A 20,235-nucleotide genomic window follows, 5' to 3' on the forward strand; every position below is an offset into this window, starting at 1 on the left:
ACAAACGAGAAACGGTCTACATCTTACTTGATTCAACGCATTAGTGTGGCGATACAAAAAGGAAATGTTGAGTCTATATTGGGGACGATACCGCCATTGAAGAATATTTTATCTATAATCAAAATAATAATCAAAATTGTAAACTAAAAACCGTTAAATAAACTAGAAAATGAAAAATTACATTAGATTGAAACAGATTCTCAATGTTTCGTCTGTTTTCATCATTAAAGTTCTTTGTTAAGAGCAATGTACCCTTTGCAAATTTATAGTCAACATTTAGGCGGAAAATATTCGTTTTTGATGATTTCTCTGAACCAATTTTTTTTTAAATAAAACTATTGAAGCACGCAAAAATGTGTTAGTTTTAAAGGAAAAATCGGTTTGTATGTCTTAATTTAAGACGAATCTACACATGGCTACATTTTTGCCTACATTTCGGGGCAAAATCATTAATATTTTGATGATAATTTTGGACTCGAATTCTTTTTGGAAAAAGTACGACCATTGTTTGGTGTTAAAATGTGTTAGCTTTCCGTAAAAATTTAAATTATTGTGGTGATGTAACCTAACTCCGAGAAAACTTAATATTTCACGAAAATTGACAGATATTTCGAGTTTTCTTGATAATAATAATTTTGCCCCGAAATGAAGGCAACAATTTAGCCATGTGTAGATTCCCCTTAACACACTTGGAGAAACATGTGGAAATTGTGTAAATTTATGTTATCTGCAAGTGGGTCATATTTAACTTAATTCACAAATTTTTCTTTTACATTTTTACGTGTTTTAATGGTTTTACTTTTTCAAAAAACGATCTTGGTTCACATTCAATGAAATCATCAAAAAATAAATATTTTCCGCCTAAATGTAGGCTATAAATTTGCAAAGGGTCCATCGCTCTTACTAAGAGTCTCTTAGGAGTCGATCAGGAAAACTGTGGTACCCAAATGTTATAGTATACACGAACTCAGACGACTCAGACGAGAAAATATGCAAGGTTGTTAAAGAGCCTTGAAAATATGCATTGAGCCTATTAAATTCGGAAGCCGTATGCCTTCGTTCAAAGGTGAAGGTTCCGAACCTTGGTATACAATGGTACAGGTGGCCTAATCTTCAGAATGTAAATTTTAATTGTCCTCTTCTTTCATTGACTATATGTCCCTTTTCGTTCGGACTAATGTGTTTGTACCAGCGAGAAAAGCGCGAAGAGGGGATATTTTGAGAATGACATTTCAAACCTGCATTACCAGAAGTCTCCGTCTTCACACGTTTTAAAAATAATACAAGTTGAAGTTCAGTCCAGTGCTTTGGTAATAAGAATCGGCAAAAATTATGGCATTCAATAAGGCCCACGAACAGAAACGCATAGCTCAGCTGGTGAGAAACTGCTTCAAAAATTTGTGCATAGAATGTAGTAAAGAGACCGTTGTGTATTTTTCAGGAAGCTGATATTGTCCGGGTACGCAGTGAAATTGAAAAAGTCATCAGCGGCGATGACTTGGAATCAGAAGATCCGGAATTGGCCAAGTTGGTGTTGGAGAATTCTAAGCTGAAACATCGCCTGTCCATTTTAAATAAGGTAAGAGACAGTCATCGGACATCCCCACTTTGCACCAACAATTCTTCAACATTTCATCATTTTTGCAGGCAATTTCCGCTGAACGATCAAACTCATCGGGCACCTCCAGTGTAGTGGATCTGGTATCCATTCTGGACCATTTGACAGACATTTTTAGTGCTGCGATTGCATCATCCTTTCCGACGTTGCAAGATGTTCCCACAGTTATCGCTGTGGGCACGAATCCGAATCCAAAATTCGGTGACTATCAGTGCAACAGTGCAATGGCAATTTCAAAGATGCTTAGCACTCAGGGTGAGAAGATGTCTCCGCGGGATATAGCAGCAAAAATTACACAAAACCTTTCGCCATCACCGTTGGTCGAACGATGCGAAGTTGCCGGTGCTGGTTTCATCAACGTTTTCCTTAACCGAGCGTACGGTATCAATGCCCTCACTACCATCCTCCGAAATGGTGTCCGTCCAATTGCCGTTAAGAAGCAACGGGTCGTCGTGGATTTCTCATCGCCGAATGTAGCAAAAGAAATGCACGTAGGCCATTTACGCTCCACCATCATTGGAGACTCGATATGCCGGCTGATGGAATATTTGGGACATGACGTTCTGCGTATCAATCACATTGGCGATTGGGGTACTCAGTTTGGCATGTTGATCGCTCACTTGGAAGATCGTTTTCCAGATTATGCGACCGTGTCCCCGCCCATTTCCGATTTGCAAACATTCTACAAGGAATCGAAAGCTCGATTTGACTCGGACGAGGGGTTCAAGAAGCGGGCCTACACAAAGGTTGTGCTGCTTCAGAGCGGTCATCAAGATTCGGTCAAAGGTTGGCAACTGATTTGTGATGTGTCCCGGAAGGAGTTCCAAAAGATTTACGATCGTCTCGGTGTGAAGCTTATTGAACGAGGTCTGTCTGAACTGAATTTCATGCATGGGTTCAGTAGTTCAAAAGATAAAATTTAATTTGCAGGCGAATCGTTCTACCAGTCACGAATGGAAGCTCTTGTAAAGGAATTAGAAGCGACAGGTTACCTGGAGGAAGACAATGGCCGAAAAATTATGTGGGGCGAACAGCATGGTGAAGGCATTCCCTTAACCATTATTAAATCGGATGGTGGTTTCACCTACGACTCTTCAGACATGGCAGCAATCAAACAGCGATTAGAGGAGGACAAAGCCGATTGGATAATCTATGTGACCGATTTGGGACAGGTAACTATCCCACAGTCAATTCCCGCGTACCGTTGGGCATCGAACTCGTTCCCATAATTCTCACCTAAAAATTGACCATTTCAGTGGACTCACTTCAAATCGATATTCTCTTGTGCATCACGAGCCAAAATCATCGACTATTCCCGACATCGTATCGACCACGTCGGCTTTGGTGTCGTGTTGGGCGAAGACGGCAAAAAGTTCAAGACTCGATCGGGCGATACCGTCAAATTAACTGAATTGTTGGACGAGGGATTAAACCGGTCGATGGAAAAGTTATTGGAAAAGGAACGCGATAAGGTGTTGACACCGGCGGAACTGAAGACTGCTCAAGAATCGGTTGCGTACGGTTGCATCAAATATGCCGATTTGTCGCACAATCGACAAAACGAGTACGTGTTCTCGTTTGATCGGGTAAGTTGTAGCCTGTAGCGGTTGGACCAGTATCACCTCAGTCGTATTGATTCCCATTGTTACAGATGTTGGAGGACAAGGGTAACACAGCCATTTACCTGTTGTATGCGTACACCAGAATCAAATCGATTGCACGAAATTGTGGCAGTGACTTTGCTAACGACATTAAAAAAGTGTTGGAGACGACCACGGTTTCAGTTGATCACGACAAGGAATGGAAATTGGCTAAGGTAAGTCAAAGACAATTAATTTTTTGGATCTCGGCAATAACGAGAATTTCTCATTGTTGCAGGTGCTGCTCAAATTTCCGGATATTATTGCCAAGATCACAAAGGATATGTGCATGCATCACTTGTGCGAGTTCGTTTACGAGGTCAGCACCACATTTACCGAATTCTACGACAGTTGCTATTGCATTGAAAAGAACAAGCAGGGCGAAATTGTCACCATAAACGGTGGCCGTGTTCTGTTGGCCGAAGCAACGGCACAGGTGTTGGGAGTTTGCTTCAATATTTTGGGATTGAATCCACTCGAAAAGATTTAGTTGACTCTGCGGTTCGATTGAATTTGATGAATAAAAACGCCCGATGAAACTTTTGATGTAATCTGTTGCGTTTGTTCTGTCTGTTGCAAGTAAAATGGTTCAGCGTTCTCGTGTGCAGATATTCTGGTGAGAGTTTGTTGGAAAATTGGTGTAAATGCCAAGTTTGTTGAATTAACCGCCAACCTTTTCAGCCAAAGCGGATGGAAGATTATCCAGACGATTCGTAGAATTCTTAGCGAATTATTAGCAACCACCTAAATAGAAAATCGCTTTCCTCTTTAGATCGAAACAATTGACTAATCTGTCATCCATGATCTGAAGCTTAATTAAAGCTAGGTCCTTTAAAACAGCGAGTCAACAACCTTTATCGATCACACAACGGCAAACGCAAATGAATTCTGGCTAGTGCTGCCTTACATACCAAAATTAGTGTTGTAACAAATGAAGTAAGAGATTTTTTAAGAACGTTAGACGACACTTTCTACAAAGTAAGACGTATCAACAAGTCCCTTCTTATGCAATGGGTCAAAGGTAGAGATGAAACGGTCCGATGAAGCGGAAATTCCCAAGGCTGTATACTTTGGGGAGGTCACGCAGATCGCCATTTTATTTGATACGCGGGAACAAACCTTTTCCATACAAACAAATTCACCAAAATTGAATTTGTATGGCGTGGTGAATTTTTTGTATGAAACGTGGTGTGTAGCCCGCGTATCTGCATCTGCGTGACCTCCCCAAAGTATACAGCCTTGGAAATTCCCTGATCAATAATTCGGAGAGTCTTCATTTGTTTACTAGTTTCTCTGTGAGATTTTTTAAAATATCACAAAAAACTACAGCAGCAATTATATCTTTCAAAAGTTAAATCTATCGCGGTAATCTTGTCTCGCTGAAATACAAAACCTCTGCTTCCACAGATTCCACATGATTCGTTTCGCTTCTTCTATAGAATCTATGGATTCCATAAATTCCATAAATTTGGCACATCATGTACTGTACACAAGGCTTTTGATTTGTAAAATTAGAAATTAGAAATTAGAAATTATTCAACAGTGTATGAATAAATTGGTATTTTGACTGCGTCAAAACGAAGTTTGTTTGCTAGAAAGGGTATTGGACTGACGAGTCAAGACATATAGATCAAGCAATACCCTCTCTAGCAACCAAACTAGGAAAATTCAAGGCTGTTAACTTTGAGGAGGTCACACAGACCGCCATTTTATTAGATACGCGGGAACACACCACTTCTGATGATTTTACATGTAAAAAAATTCACCACATCATCAAGACGACGAGAATCATCAGAGTAGGTGAATTTTTGTATGAAATCGGCCATTTTATCATCAACTGTGTTGTGTAACCCGCGTATCTGTATGACCTCCCCAAAGTATACAGCCTTGGGAAAATTAAGGCGCTAAAACTGTACAGTGTATCCTGTCATAGAAAGTTTTACACTTTTAAAAATAAATTAAATGAAGTATGAGCAGCGTGTCCTTTTTTGTGTTGAAAATATTACGTCTACTGTTACCATTTTGTTGTCAGAAAATTAATAATTTGTGATTTTGACGTCTTTTTTGTGTGCTCCGTCATTTTGTTGTGCCAAAATGAAATGAAGTTCAAAATTTGTCTTTTTCGTGTGACATCGATATTGCTTTAAAAAATAGCGCGACACAGCAACTCTATTACAAAAAAAGTCAGTGTCACATTCGTCAAAATAAGGTGGTATTTTGACTGCGTCAAAACGAAGTTTGGTTGCTAGAGAAAGACATCTAGATATTTAAAGGAAAATAATTTTAAATAAACGAGCCGAAAACGGATAGATCATGTGCGCCATCTCATGGATCGTAATAAATGTCAACTGATGCAACAGTATTTTAGTGTAATCCGTTGTTGATGTCGCTAGAGGTCACTGCATTCAACGAGCATTTGACACTCTTTTGCCTCTACACACACACCACACACACAAAAAAGAATTAAAAATGGCAAACAGTGTCAAACAGTGAATTCAATTCCGAACAAAAAAGAAAATGCACTGAAAAGGAAACAATAGACAGAAAATTAATCAAATGAAATATTTGCGTCAAAACGGTCTATAAATGATACCATTTCTGTTATTCAATTATTTTGCTGCGTTTACGATAGTTTAGTTCAAAATATTCAATCGATTGTCGCATCGCGTATTGGAACGAAAAAGAGAAGAAAAAAAAAGAACACTCCGCTCGGGTATTTATCTTTGTCGTGCATTTTTAATTTCAGAGTGGTGTAGCGCGAAAAATTTGTAATTTTTTTTTTTCCTTTTCAATTTCGTGTGTGTTTTGAACGAACGAAACAAAAAAAAATGTTGTGATTACTGTGAGGATCCATTTAAGTTTTTAATTAAATTTCGCTCCACTTCATTCAACTATAAATATTTTTCCAACGTCGCAATTTTTTCGTTCCAACTAACCTATAACCATGGTTCGAGGTAAGTGTAATTAATAATTATTCGTGTGGCTTATATATTGGTTATACATTTTGTGTGTACACGGACATTTCTAACCAACAAAATATTGATCAGTCTTTAATGGGAATTGTGTCGGAATCGTTCGGCTGAATTGGGAATTAAATTTCGATTGATGCCGCGAAATGGTCGAATCTTATTAGACCGAAATTTGGATTTTTTTCAGAATTTTTAAATTTTCAATTGAAAAATTAACTCTAACCACACATTATATGTCATCATGCCTACACTTGTTCCGAGCTTATCAATAAAAACTTTTTTTTATTCTAAAAGTCTACCTAATTTTTGTTTCATATAAAAAAAAATCATAAAAATATACCTACGCGCGCGCTATATACTCACATAAATATAATTTTTAGTATAACAACGTCCCATAGCACTCATACTCACATTTTAATATACCCAGCTATCTAAATAAAAAGATTATGCTCGTCAATATAATAAATTATAATCATTTTCCATGAACATTATTATGTCGTCTGCAATTATTATTACTTATTTCGAGTCGATTTTTTTTTTCTTCTTCATTATTTTTATAAACATTTTACAGTCACGAATGTATTTGCAAATTATAAAATGGAAAATGCACAAATTGCAAATTGTGTGTTATGTATACCTTTATGTACAAACAAAATACCTTATAAAGCGACCACCTTTTTTGTTTACATTTTGTTGTTACATTAGCCAGGCACTCTATTGTTGAAAAATTAATTTATATTCCATTTTTGTTCATTTTATGAATATTAATCTAACGCAATTTTAATGACGGTTGTTGTGTATACTATACAACAGAATATGATGAGAATTTGCAGTTCGATTATGTGTTCGATTTTACGAACAATGGTTGTTTGAGTTTAGACACCGATGTTGTCCTTGTCACTTACTCGCGGGCTCCAGTGCCTAGATTCGCGAAAATATCGTCGCAAATTTTTACCTCTTTTCTCATCTGTTCACCTAATTTTCGTGAATTTAGAGACCTATAGCTTACTCACGTTTAGATTAAAATGGAGTAGTCGTAGCATGGAAACCTAAAGATTTTTTCATCAAAATTGGTTGGGATTGTGTTTCGCGATGGTCTGTTGCGAGACCATGAAACACAGATCCGATTTTTTCACATTTAAGCCACTAAACATCCTAAAGATCTCCAATAGATTAGCTCGTCGAAGGTGGTTTGGAAAATTCTGGTTGCGGATAGCCTTCACCAAGAACATCAACTATGGACGCCCACGCACAGACCTTTTCCGATTGTATCGAAATCTTGGGGTGGAATGAACTAGGGCTCGAAACAGATCGTTCTGACCTGATTTGAATCTGAAAAAAGGCGATCTGAAAATTTCAGATTTAGATCCAGATCTCTGGCGGCTTGATCTGATCTGAGCTGAAATCTGAAAATTGGAAGCAGATCTGAACTGATCACAGAACTGAAAATTTCAATCTGGAAATTTTCGGATCAATCTGAAATCTGAAAATCAGTATGACTAAACAAATGCTAATTTATTAGACATTCTTGAACTGCTGGGCTCCGCGAGTGCAGGGGAACTAATAAAATCAAAAATATTTCTATAATAGTAGCAAGTTTTGGAATTTCAAATTTTATTCTTGGGACTTCAAATTGCTTCAGATCATTCAGATTGGATCAGATCAGATACAAGTCTTCAGATTTCAGATCAGAATCAGATCAAAATTTTCAGATCAGATTCAGATCCGGTGAATTTCAGATCAATCTGAAAAAAATTCAGAGTGATCTGATCTGTTCCGAGCACTAGAATGAACTCTTAAAATTTGAGGATATCGAAATTGAAGCTAGTAGTTGGTGCAATTACGAAACACTGCTAAGTTAGTAGTGCTGACTTAACGATGATCTGAACAGAGTAGATCGGCCTATCACCTTTGTCTGTTCTTGTGGATTGTTCTTTTTACACCAACCAAAGATTTTGCGCCTGTAGTGGTGGGGTCGAACAAAACTTTAATCAATTTTCTCTTCTGCCGAAAATATCATCCAATTAAAGAGGTATGCAAAGAGGAGATAACGAAAAAAGTCGCGAGACAAGCTCTGTTTCTTCCTCAAGTTCTCATTGAGGGACTCGAGTACTATCGGGAACCACAGTTCGCGGATCCTTCCAGCCGTTTCGGAGAACCGGCACTCATGGCCGTGCGGGAAACTTAAAATTTAAATTTAATCTAACCTGGACTGAATCCTGTTGATTATATTGAGGAGCAATCCAAAATATTCTTTGAGGACGTCTGAGCTAGACATTTTGCTTTATCTGAGATGTAACTTGGACATTTACACAACAAGTATTCAACTGTTTCAATGTCCTCCATATATTCCTCGCATTGATTCTGGCTGTGAGTGTAGCGAAGACTCCAAATAATGTGAACAAGCCTTACATTTAAAAGCATTATATTCGGCTTCTATCTATCTATCCCATTGTACTTCATTACAAAGCGATTTCCTGAATTGTTCATGTCGTTGTGGTTAACTACAAATTCAGAATATTTTTTGTCACAGAAAAATATTTATTTTAGAAGAGGCAAGAAAGATTATCGTCGGATCAATCGAAACGATGAACGACAAACTACTCGTTCAAGGGCAATGAATAATGAGCAGATTGTCGATCAATGAACCTAAAGATCACCGATGTTAGCCATGTCGCGTGATTTTTGTACAGATTTTACAGATATTCACGTCTTTGTGTAGAATTTAATTAATTGAATCTGATTGGAATTATTTGATATTTGACTGTGGAAATAGAATTTTTGTAGAACTAGAGTGGTTGAAGACACTTTTTAAAACCCCAATTTTCTAACAAAATGCAATTTTCGTATCAGAATATAATGTGAAGAGAATCGTCAACAGTTGTCTATTCAACCAACGCCCTGATATACCCTATATATCAGCCGATGACGCTCAGATACCATGGATTACGTCATCTCTTTTCTTTCCAACCACTGTCTTACATCGAAACTAGCGCTTTGATCACCGAAAACGTATTTCTATTCAGCTAAGCTGCACTGCAGACACAATTCTAGTATATTGTCAACAACAATCTCAATAGATCAGTAAATTTCCGCGACAATCCAATAGTTTTTCTATGAGTAATTTCTGTGGTTTCGTTTGTTTTTTTTAGTAATTAATAATTGTGTCTCTAGTCTCTACACAGACCTGTCATAGTCACACTGTATATTTATCAAAATTTAGGTTTGTGTCGAAGCGTAAGCATTATTGGTCTTAATAAACCTCATTCTCAGTTAACATACAAATACGATTTAGCCATGCCATTTAACACAACAAAAAATAGTGTTGTCGACATTTATGAATTCAATCTTTTATTGCACCTACCAAATTTAATGAGTTCCTTCCGCTATTTGTGTAGATACACATCATTCAACCTACAACGCGAATTTTACAATTTCATTTATACATACACAATAGAATGGATTAGAGATGGATGATGAAAAAAAACCATCCATTTCAGAGCATCTAACGAAAGCGTTTAACGTTTCCACACTAAGGTCAATTTTTTCACATCTTAGATTGTGTGCGAGGGCTCGTACAAAACGAGTAAATAAACAATAGTGCGGTTCCTGAGTTGTCGGTGGGATTTTGTTTTGCGTGTGCTGCGGTGGAATAAAAGAAAATGTTTTCTTTAAATACAGAAAGGGAACATGTCTAATAATAGCGAATTACAAGAAAAAAGAAATTTCATTGATTTAGCTTCAGTCCCAATAGGCTGACGATGTTTTTCTTCTTCTGAAGCATAAAATTCCCTATTGACATCGTCAGACCAAAGAAAGCTCAACGAAGTTTTTCTTATAGTTCGCTATTGATGAACATGTCCCAAGTCTGCAATTAGATATACAAATGGTGTAATACCATTTGGTAGACCGTTTTTGCTCAGAGGATAGTGCAGTACAACAGTAATATGCAAACGACATAACTGATAAATATGCCGAAAAAACCCCCACAACACTCTGAGATTGTATGTGGAACTAGATGACAGAATATAAAGATGAAACACATGACAATGTGTTGAGTTGCTCTTCCTTAATGCCTTTTCTTCGACCGCATGATGATCTTCTTGCATTAACTTATCGCATTGATCCGTTTCTAATTACTATTCCAATTTGAAAAGAACCGCTCTCACCGTATGTGGTCTGAACATTTTGTATGCGCGCTAATTGCAATTTCGGACCGTACTATGACTAAACATCGAATGAAATATTTTATTGTCAAACACGAGACTGGCATTGTTGTTTTGCGAAAATCACATTTCTACGCTGATATTCTTCTGCATGGGTATTAGTTTCGCGCTGTTGTTGTTGTTTTTTTTTTCGTGTTCATTATTATTCTCTTATATAGTAGCACTTACGTGAAGTGAACTCAAGCAACCTCAAATCATATGTACAACTCTTATTTATTACTGCGATGAATGTTCGAATTAGGTTTTTCTATGTATTATGTACAATGGAAACCGAAGATTGAAAACAAAGAATTTTCAGAATATAAATGGTGCTGGTGCTGTAACGAGTGGCTTATAAATCTTGCATCTTAAGTAAGCGATTGTATACATCGTATAGATATTATTACATGCCTACGATGCTCACGTTTTACATTTGTTATTAGACTAGCATGATACGATGTAATCGCAAGAGTCTTTTGCAGCCATAGCCAATAATTTAGTGAAATTGTGAAGTAGAGGGAAACGGCATAAATCGTGTTGGGTATAAACTAGGCTAGATTAGACTATTCGATCATGCTCGTCTGTGTTGGCAATTTAGATATCCCAACAAAGTATTAGGGCTCGGAAGTGAATAAAATGTTGGAATGAGTAGTGGAGTAGTGGAGCCTAGTAGTTTCATAGTTCACAGTTTAGTTTCGAGATATTCTTGTAGTTTTTCGCCTCAAATGCAACAACAGTTTCTACATCTAGATTCTGCTCTACGAATTGTGAACTAGTCTCATCGTTCACCCTACGAAGTATCCAACATGAAGTTGATTTTGCCTATCGCTGTGAGAAACAAAGTATGGCAGTTCAAGGTATCCAGTGGGCACGGTATTTTGAGTGATACGGAAATATCTCAGGTCCTTTCTACTGTTAAGAAATTCTGTTTTAGTTGCGAAACATTTGGGTTTACTTCATTACAAATATTACCTTCTTCCTACACCACTAACTACTCATTAGTGGGTTTTATGACTTTGTCTTATAGCCAGAATGTGCGTTATTACGGTCTCGCTCAAAAGCGATTTTCGCATTTTCTGGTCGCAAGGCATGAAAGTACCATATCATCTTCGGCTCGAAATACAACCTTACCACAAAAAATATCCTATCAACAGTAATGTTATATTAAATAACAGTGTAAAGGCTCACATTATCACTTCTCCTTATTCGACACAGTCATTACTGCCTGGATTATACTTATACATACACCTATTTCTACTTGTATCTCTTTATTGTTTTGTATCTGTTAAGTGTGTAAGTGATAGCGATCACTGACCACTCAAATTGTGCTACGTTTTATTCAAACTGAAAACACAATTTTAGTGATAGCGTTCGGAGGGTCATTAGCATAAATGCATTTCTTTATCCTACTTTATACATAATTAAAATATTCAAATTAGGAATGGAAAAAAATATGGTGCAGCAGCACCTAACGCACTAATGTCGTTAGTTTTAATTGATTTATTTTGTTGCACTCTCTTTTCGAACTTCGTTTTATCATCATTCATTAGATTCATTCGCAAATAACGTGTGGAATACAAAATTGAAGCGATAGAAAAGTGGGTAAATGTAGGTATATCAGTGATGCGTCTATCCACCTCACATCACTCGGAAAAATATTTCATTTAATTTCTTTCGAATAAGTTATTTCTGGATGTGCAATGAAGTATTTAAAATGGGGTCAGACATTAGACGAACGCTTTACCAAGGTCTCTGTGTATTTATGGCGGTGAAAAACACAGCTGGTGATAATTTTCTTTAAGAGAACTGTCAATCAGTAAACTGTCCCACAGGACATTAGTCACAGAAGCGTTAAGAGGATTTTTTAAAAAGAGATTTTAGCTTCTAAAGTCGAACTCCAGGCACACATAAAAAAGTCAAATGAAAAATGCGCCCGATTTCGGTAGGCTGGTTTTCAAACGAATCCCACAATTTGTTAATTGACTTGATAGACTTCTATTTTTCTATATTTTGATAGACGCGCCTATTCAATGGCAACCAATTAAAGAAAACAGCATAAATTAAGGAAATTTAAAACAAAATCCAAACGAATCATAGTAAACGAAACGGTTCTATTTACAAATAGGGCTTAACTGATTCACCTAGGTGCGAATGCAATTTCTTAAAACAAACAATCATATTTTCCAATGCACGTTGTTACACTGATACAGAAGTATCTGATAAAGCCATCACTTGGATGACGTACAATCGAATTTAGAGGTCAAACGTTTCAGAGTTAAATTACGTGTGGCCAGTTGTCACACGTACACTATGCAGGTCTTCGAAGACCTGAGTAGTAGTAGAGACGTAGCCAGAAAATTCTGAAGTTCTGATGAACCAATTGAGCCAATTGGAAATGTCTTCGACAGTTTTCACGATGAAGTTATTACCAAACTGAATTTTGAATGTTTTCGCCGTGAAGTGAAGACTATCAGAATGTTGTCAGCCGAAGGTTTTATTTAGCTAAAAAGAATTCACAGCATGAAAACGCCGCATACATAATGGTTGTTCGATTCCTCCAACAGTTAAATCGGTCGAAATATGTTATGTGTAACTGTTGCTACACATAGCAACGCGAAAGAGAATTCAAATTTTTCTTTTGTTGTACTGTCAAACTTGACAGCAGAAAAAAAAGCATTTGAATTAGGTGTCCTTCGCGTTGCTATGTAGCTAGAGTAAGGGACATCGCCAAATGTAACAAATCGAAATTTTGCACACTCAAAGTCAATAAATCGTTTGTTGTTCTCAAGCTCGATTGTTGAACATCAAAACCATAAGAAGCAAAATGGACTCTTATTAAATGAATGAAGACGTTCCGAGTAAATAATTCGCTGTCATCTCGAGCTCGTTAAGGTGTGCGTGCAATTTATCGTAATCTTAAAGACATAGTTCAAGGGGCAGGTTTCTCACAATTTACCTAACTAATTTGATTTTCGACTGAGGAAGATCCACCAATTCGTGATACAAAAGAAACCGAGCCTATTCTCGACTCTTCAAATTTGAATTTATTGGATCCCAGATCCCATTGACTGGTCAATAGTTCTAATGTTAATTCAAAAATATGAAAATAGGCCTCCGCGAAGCAGCGTGTAGCTCTTCGTTTAGGTGACAGTTTGTTAAATAATAAAATCTGAGCCTCTTTTCTACTGTTTTAACAAAAAGTCACACAAACTGATACCTAAACAGCGTCAGTTTGCGGAGGTCTTTAATCTGCGACTGCCCATGATTTGCCTACTTCCAAGATAAACTCAAAAGCTTGTGTTTTATACAGGCCGAGATTCTAATGTGCAATTTTTCATCGTCCTTGTTTCAGGTCGCCGAACAAGAGCAGCTCTTGCAGCCGGAAAAAAATGTGACGAACAATTCGACAGCCCCAAACGAAAGGATTGCAAGTTGGACGCAGTTAAATACAAAAACGTTAAACCAGACAGTACAATCGGCGTAACTCGAACACGTTCGCGAGCCGTTCCAATTACCAACTACTTTCAAGTGAAACAGAATGCAGCCGAATCGAATTATGTCAGCGACATGGACGACAATGCATGCGATTCATTCGATAATACGACTGGCCACAACGAATCGAACATTTTCCTGCAGGCACCGGTATTACATTTAAATATTGACAAATCACCGAATCAACCGTCATCGATCGTCATCAACAAAAGTATTCCGATGAAGACAAATTTTGGCGCTCTGACTGGTTCTGGTCTGGCTAATTTTACATCGATCGTCATTGGCGATACCATAAGTAATGTAATCAAAAGTCAACCGGCAAAGGAAATCGTTGAATCCGATTCGTCGGTGTATTCGGATAGTAATTCATGTGACAGCGGTTTCGTCGCCGACAAAGTATTGGAATTAACTCCGAGCAAACGACAAAAACCAGCAACTCCTCATCGCATCGTTTGTCCATCACCAGTTAAGCATGCAGTGAGCGAGAAAAGCCCATCGTCCGAACTGTCGAATTTGAATATTGGAACAAAGACTCAAGCAAAATCTAAACGAAGGTAAATATTGACGATTTTTTAGCTCTGGACAATCTGACTTGTTTGATGGTCTATCCATCCATTTTCGAATTCCTGTCAATGAACTCACCGCTTTTTTATTTTCGTTCATTTTACAGACTGAATGTCCATCAAACGGAAAATCTAACAAAAACTTCCAACGATTCAGACACCGCAAAGAAACCAACCATCCAAGTCTCGAATCCATCGATTAAATCGACCATTCTGAATTCACTCACCGATCCTAGTGCCCAGCAGAATTGCAACAACAACAAAAATACCAAATTGACCGATTTCTTTCCGGTGCGCCGGAGTGTAAGAAAAACGAAAAAGACCGTCGAACAGGAGCACATTCGCAGCATCGAAGCGGCCATCAGCAGTGGCCAAGAAACGGGACTGATGACCAAGGAATTTCCAATGAAGGGACGAGGCATCGTCGCATCGAAACCGTTCGCGAAAGGTGAATTTGTCGTCGAGTATATTGGCGATCTGATCAATATGACCGAAGCGAATGAACGGGAGAAAATTTATGCGAAAGACGAGAATACCGGCTGCTACATGTACTACTTCAAGTATCGAAATCAACAGTACTGGTGAGTATTAGTTGACACAATGAAAAGTTTCAGTTTTCAGTAGAACACTGTCGAGTCGATGATTGAATGAAGGAAGGTTTGTCGAGGGATCTTAAGTATTCGAAGTATTCTTAAGTCTTTTGCGGAAGCTCATTATTTTGCCCGGACGATCGTCTGCGTCAGGCATAAAATACTCCTTTCGCTGACACTGACCAAATGACGTGTCATTGTACAGCTTCTACGATTGTATTAAAATCTATTTAATTGGGGTCTTGAAGCCTCATTAACCTTTTATGCAAACCTCGTCAACACTACAGGCGAAAAAATTCTGTTGTGTGCCTGTACCACTAGAAATATCCTTCGGTAATAACTCTATTGACTGTAATAACTCTAAGTCAACTATTGATACGATAAACGATGAGCTCTATGCAGTGTTCTCTCATTTAGCCCAATGGTTAACAAATGGAGTAAAAGATTTTGTATCAAACTCTAGGCGATAGAAGTAACAGATTTAAAATGATTTCGATGTGCTGGCTTGCGTCTCAAATGTTAAATCAAAACTTGAATAAACGTATTTGGCTGTTTTACTCTCGGATCTAGTACTTCATTCGATCTACATAATCGAGATTGATAAGAGAAGAGATTGATTTCAAATCTTTTACTTCATTCCTTTGAACATGCTTTTAGATATATAAAACCACATCAGTCCAGAGCTTGTCGTTTATTCCTGACGTTGTTATCGATAACAGATGATAGCCGTCCGTAATAGGCTATATTAATGGACCACTAGGGCGTTTCTTTTTTAACAAAACATCCGCTCTCACTACAATTAAGATTGTATTTACAAAAACATGTTCGGGAACGACACGGAAAATAATTTTATTTGTGGGTTCCAAAGTAGTTTTGAGCTACTTTTCAAGCTGCTTGAACTACGGATTGGAAAAGAACGTCGACCGCTAACGACTAGACCAGTTTTTTTTATTCAGAGAAAATCTGTATGTAACGGGTGAACGATCTGGGGCATAGCACTGCTCCGAATATTTCTCATGGTCATGCTAGAAGCAGTGTTGTGTCAACCTAGTGATGTCGGGGAATCTCGCACACGCGAATCATAGTATGCGCCCTTTTACGACAAGTAACAAAAAGTCATGAATTTGTGTGTGGTGCGCGAGACTACCCTACCCCACTTTATACTTCATTCAGCCATATGCGAAATTCTTCTTCGACGCTTGTTTCTTGGAATCCCACTTACATTTCCACTTGGCTTCCAGAAAAAAATGATTTCAAGCTAACTAATACGATACTAAGACAGGAACGACACGACATGAATAGCTACTGCCGCAAAACATTTCTAAAAAGTTGTAAAGGAAACGATTTCCGTTCAACGTTTTTCCGGAATTGTATTCCCAATGGCAGTGCCTATTATTGGTAATTTGAATTAACGAATTTACCGATGAAAATACCTAATTTACTGACAAAATTACCGAATTTGGGTAATTTCAACGGTGAATAAGGTAATTCAAATTACCAATAATAGGCACTGCATTTAGAATACTATTCCGGAAAAATGCCTAACGAGTTTCCACAGAAAGTCTGAACATTTTCGAAAGCAGAAATCATTGTCGAGCAACGTCATTCATCCACACAATTCTGAAGTGTTCATTCCTTCAATGCTGCTTCAAATCACCGTTAATTTTCATCGATTCGTTTACTGATTGCACCGTTTGTCATTTCCAGCATCGATGCCACTGCCGAGTCCGGTAAATTGGGACGTTTGGTGAATCACTCACGCAATGGCAATCTCATAACAAAAACCATTTTCTACCGTAACAAGCCACATTTGGTGCTGATAGCTAAGGAAAACATCGAAATGGGCGAGGAACTTACTTATGACTATGGTGACCGATCCAAGGAGTCACTGCTACATCATCCCTGGCTGGCACTTTAATAATAATGGGAGAGAGAAGAAAATTAATTACGAATTACGTTCCTCAAGCAGAAGTTGAATTTTTAATTATGGAAATTGTGGAAGAGCGTGTATGTTGGTCGTATTGTCTGTCACAATTACGGTGATGGATTTACTTGGTCGTTTTTTTTTTTAATTAAAAAAAAAGAAGAAAAATTAGAAAATTACTTAAGGTAATAACACCACCAATGTTTTGTGAATTGGAGTGAATGGAAAGAGATTATTTTTATTTCTTTCGAGAGTATTTTTTTAGAGATTTTTTTTTCTTGCTGTTTCTATTTGAGAGAGACTTTTATATTATATTATGATGATGCTACAAGTGCACAGTTAAGTTACTTCTATGTAATCACACCACACAACCTACTAAGCGATAACAATGAAAAATAATTTCGATTTCACGGAATTCTATTTATATAACAAGAAAAATTAGAAGAAGAAGAAGAGGAGGAATAAGAAAAAAAGTTCATTTTAATTGAAAATTTTAAATTTTGAAAAAATTTATTTACCATAATGTTGTTGTGACTGCGATGCATACATTATATTCATTACCAATTGGTTGTAATACGTTGGACGAAACCATACAAATGCATGCGAAAGAATGATAATATGTTTACTACAAAATTTTGTTAGTTTTCTCTTCTCTTCTTTCGTTTATTTTAACTTGACATTTTTGTAATAGGTTTAGAGTATCCGTTGCTATAATATACTTTTAGAATTGTGAAATGATTCTCTCGCCAGCTTATGATGTTTTTGAAAATAGAAAACTTTTCTCGAATCGGACTAAATACAACAGAAGGACAAAATTGTCGGGAGACGTTTCCTCTTTAACCCTTTTTCTTTTAAATTATTCATTTTTTTCTACTCACAGCAACCTTTGCCTTGAACTACAAACACCACACGTCAAAATCTCTAAGCAAGTATGTATTCCACTAAATTACTCGCAACACCTCACGGAAATGATTCATTACGTGATGATATTTGCGGTAATTTTTGATGTGTTTCAACGCTCATGTCAGTGAAGTAATGACTCATTTTCCAGGGCTGCCATAAGCAAAATCGTTCTTATTTGAAAATTATTATTTTGACTAGTGAAATTGCAGCGCTTGGTCTTCGGAGCGGGCTGTAGACTCCGCACTCGTCTCTTATTTGAAAATTATTATTTTGACTAGTGAAATTGCAGCGCTTGGTCTTCGGAGCGGGCTGTAGACTCCGCACTCGTCTCTTATTTGAAAATTGTTATTTTGACTAGTGAAATTGCAGCGCTTGGCCTTCGGGCTGTAGACTCCGCACTCGTCAAAATAAAAGTGTTCCAGTAAGGATGACTTACTTACTACTAGTGTTAAGGCATCGACATCAATCGATATTCACTTGAAATCTTTTCATAAATACTTAACACCCGGCCCGGGATGGAAATAATGTCATCACAACAATAACACACACAAAAATTAACAAATCATTCAGCAACAAAAAGTATCAACTTCGTATGTTAATTTCAATAAGGGCACTAACACACCCGTTTGGTATCGAGGCTACCAGGATATCGCGTAATTGCAATGCCCGCGGTAGCCGAAAGATTATTTACACTAAAGATGTATGCTCAAATCCAATCCGACACTTAACTACATTGAATTTGGAAACGACCGCAATCCGAAATCTGATATCATCTGCTGGCTGGTTCCGGATTATTTTTCGCAAATAATGCAGTGAACTGAAAACTCGTTCATTTTCCACTGACTGACTGTACTCCCATGTCAAATATTTCGACTCTATTATTTGTAATAAAGATCTTTCTGAGTCTGCCGTAGTTATACCTTCGCTTTGTTAGATGATCTAACCACCAGTGTTCGTATAGCTTAATTCGTGAATAATTATGGCTTTTGGTAAAGTACGCAGCTGAAGGCGGCAGACGTTAAACACTGTTTTAATAAACAGTTTAGCTAGAAAGTTCGGATCAGATTAGGTAATGTTAGTAGAATTTTCACTTGAATCTGAAAATTTTCGTAAAAGTTTTCAAGTAATCTGCCAAGTTTCAGATGATCTGCCAAGTTTCAGATGATCTGCCAAGTTTCAGATGATCTGCCAAGTTTCAGAAGATCTGCCAGTTTTCAGGTAATCTGCCAGGTTTCATATAATTTGCCAAGTTTCAGATAATCTGCCAGGTTTCAGGTAATCTGCCAGGTTTCATGTAATCTGCCAGGTTTCATGCAATCTGTCAGTTCTCAGATGATCTGTCATGTTTCAGATGATCTGCCAAGTTTCAGATAATCTATAGAGTTTCAGATAAATCTGCCACGTTGCAGGTAATCTGCCAGGTTTTAGATAATCTGTCAGTTTCAGATAATCTGCCGAGTTTCAGGTAATCTGTCAGGTTTCATGTTTCACTTTAGTCTTTGTTACGGTAAAAAGTTGCTGCATTGCTTTTTGTAAATAACCCAACTTATTTGCAGTAAACGAATTTAGTAGCATGGAATCGTATTTTCTTGTTCCATAACATTTTTTGTGTTGAATTTGTTGACAAACGTAAATTTGGATATTTTTCACATGACTTATTGGATCAGTGTGGGAAGTGGTACAACAATCAGATTACCGATTCAACAATCATCACGATTTCCACGATTAGTTCCCCAAGATATTGAGGATAGAGGGGTCGAACATTTTTCACCGTTTCGAATTGAACATGTACATGTACATGTACATGGGAAGGAAGGGTTACTAAATGAAAATCTTTTTGTTTTAATTTGGCGATGAGAGGCCCTTAAAGAGTACTTGCATTTAAATAGATTCCTGGGTGAAATACTTTATTAACTCACATAAACGAACATTTTGTCCCTTTAAATATCTATGCACCAACAGTTCACTTGCCTTCTGCGATATTTAGTCGGTTTTCTTCAAATTAGAAACTTATGATTCAACTGAAGCGTTCCTCTGTTACTATATTTTATTATTTTGAGATATAAGATTTTTACGTTAAAACTTTGTGTCAGTTACTTAAGCTTTTAAAGTCTATGCATATGAATCGATATAACAGACTTACTAACAAAAATTTAATTTAATTATTTGGAAATGGAAACAAAATTAAATGAAACACCACAAAAATGTTGTGGTGCCGTTTCAAATGTCAATCTGGAAATGATTTGTTTTGCTTAAAAAATTTATTTCCATCGAGCACTGCCAATTGGAAAGTATAAATTGAAATCAAATTGCAGTTAAGTTAACATCAAG

At 37.1% G+C, this 20,235-nt stretch overlaps 2 protein-coding genes across 2 annotated transcripts; both read left to right on the forward strand.

Annotated features, from left to right (window-relative positions):
- The first annotated feature begins 1,223 nt into the window (after window positions 1–1,223).
- On the forward strand, window positions 1,224–3,809 carry LOC119084208 (probable arginine--tRNA ligase, cytoplasmic). The gene is made up of 7 exons (XM_037194098.1): window positions 1,224–1,377; window positions 1,442–1,579; window positions 1,648–2,485; window positions 2,549–2,790; window positions 2,875–3,204; window positions 3,270–3,434; window positions 3,497–3,809. Exons 1-7 carry the CDS (start codon window positions 1,333–1,335, stop codon window positions 3,746–3,748), a joined length of 2,010 nt encoding a protein of 669 aa, XP_037049993.1. The 5' UTR covers window positions 1,224–1,332; the 3' UTR covers window positions 3,749–3,809.
- Window positions 3,810–5,700: 1,891 nt separating this feature from the next.
- On the forward strand, window positions 5,701–18,153 carry LOC119084217 (histone-lysine N-methyltransferase PR-Set7). The gene is made up of 5 exons (XM_037194112.1): window positions 5,701–5,836; window positions 6,005–6,212; window positions 13,785–14,478; window positions 14,595–15,068; window positions 16,785–18,153. Exons 2-5 carry the CDS (start codon window positions 6,203–6,205, stop codon window positions 16,993–16,995), a joined length of 1,389 nt encoding a protein of 462 aa, XP_037050007.1. The 5' UTR covers window positions 5,701–5,836; window positions 6,005–6,202; the 3' UTR covers window positions 16,996–18,153.
- The last annotated feature ends 2,082 nt before the right edge of the window (window positions 18,154–20,235 follow it).

This window comes from Bradysia coprophila, unplaced genomic scaffold, assembly GCF_014529535.1.
Source record: "Bradysia coprophila strain Holo2 unplaced genomic scaffold, BU_Bcop_v1 contig_732, whole genome shotgun sequence".
Lineage (NCBI taxonomy): Eukaryota > Metazoa > Arthropoda > Insecta > Diptera > Sciaridae > Bradysia > Bradysia coprophila.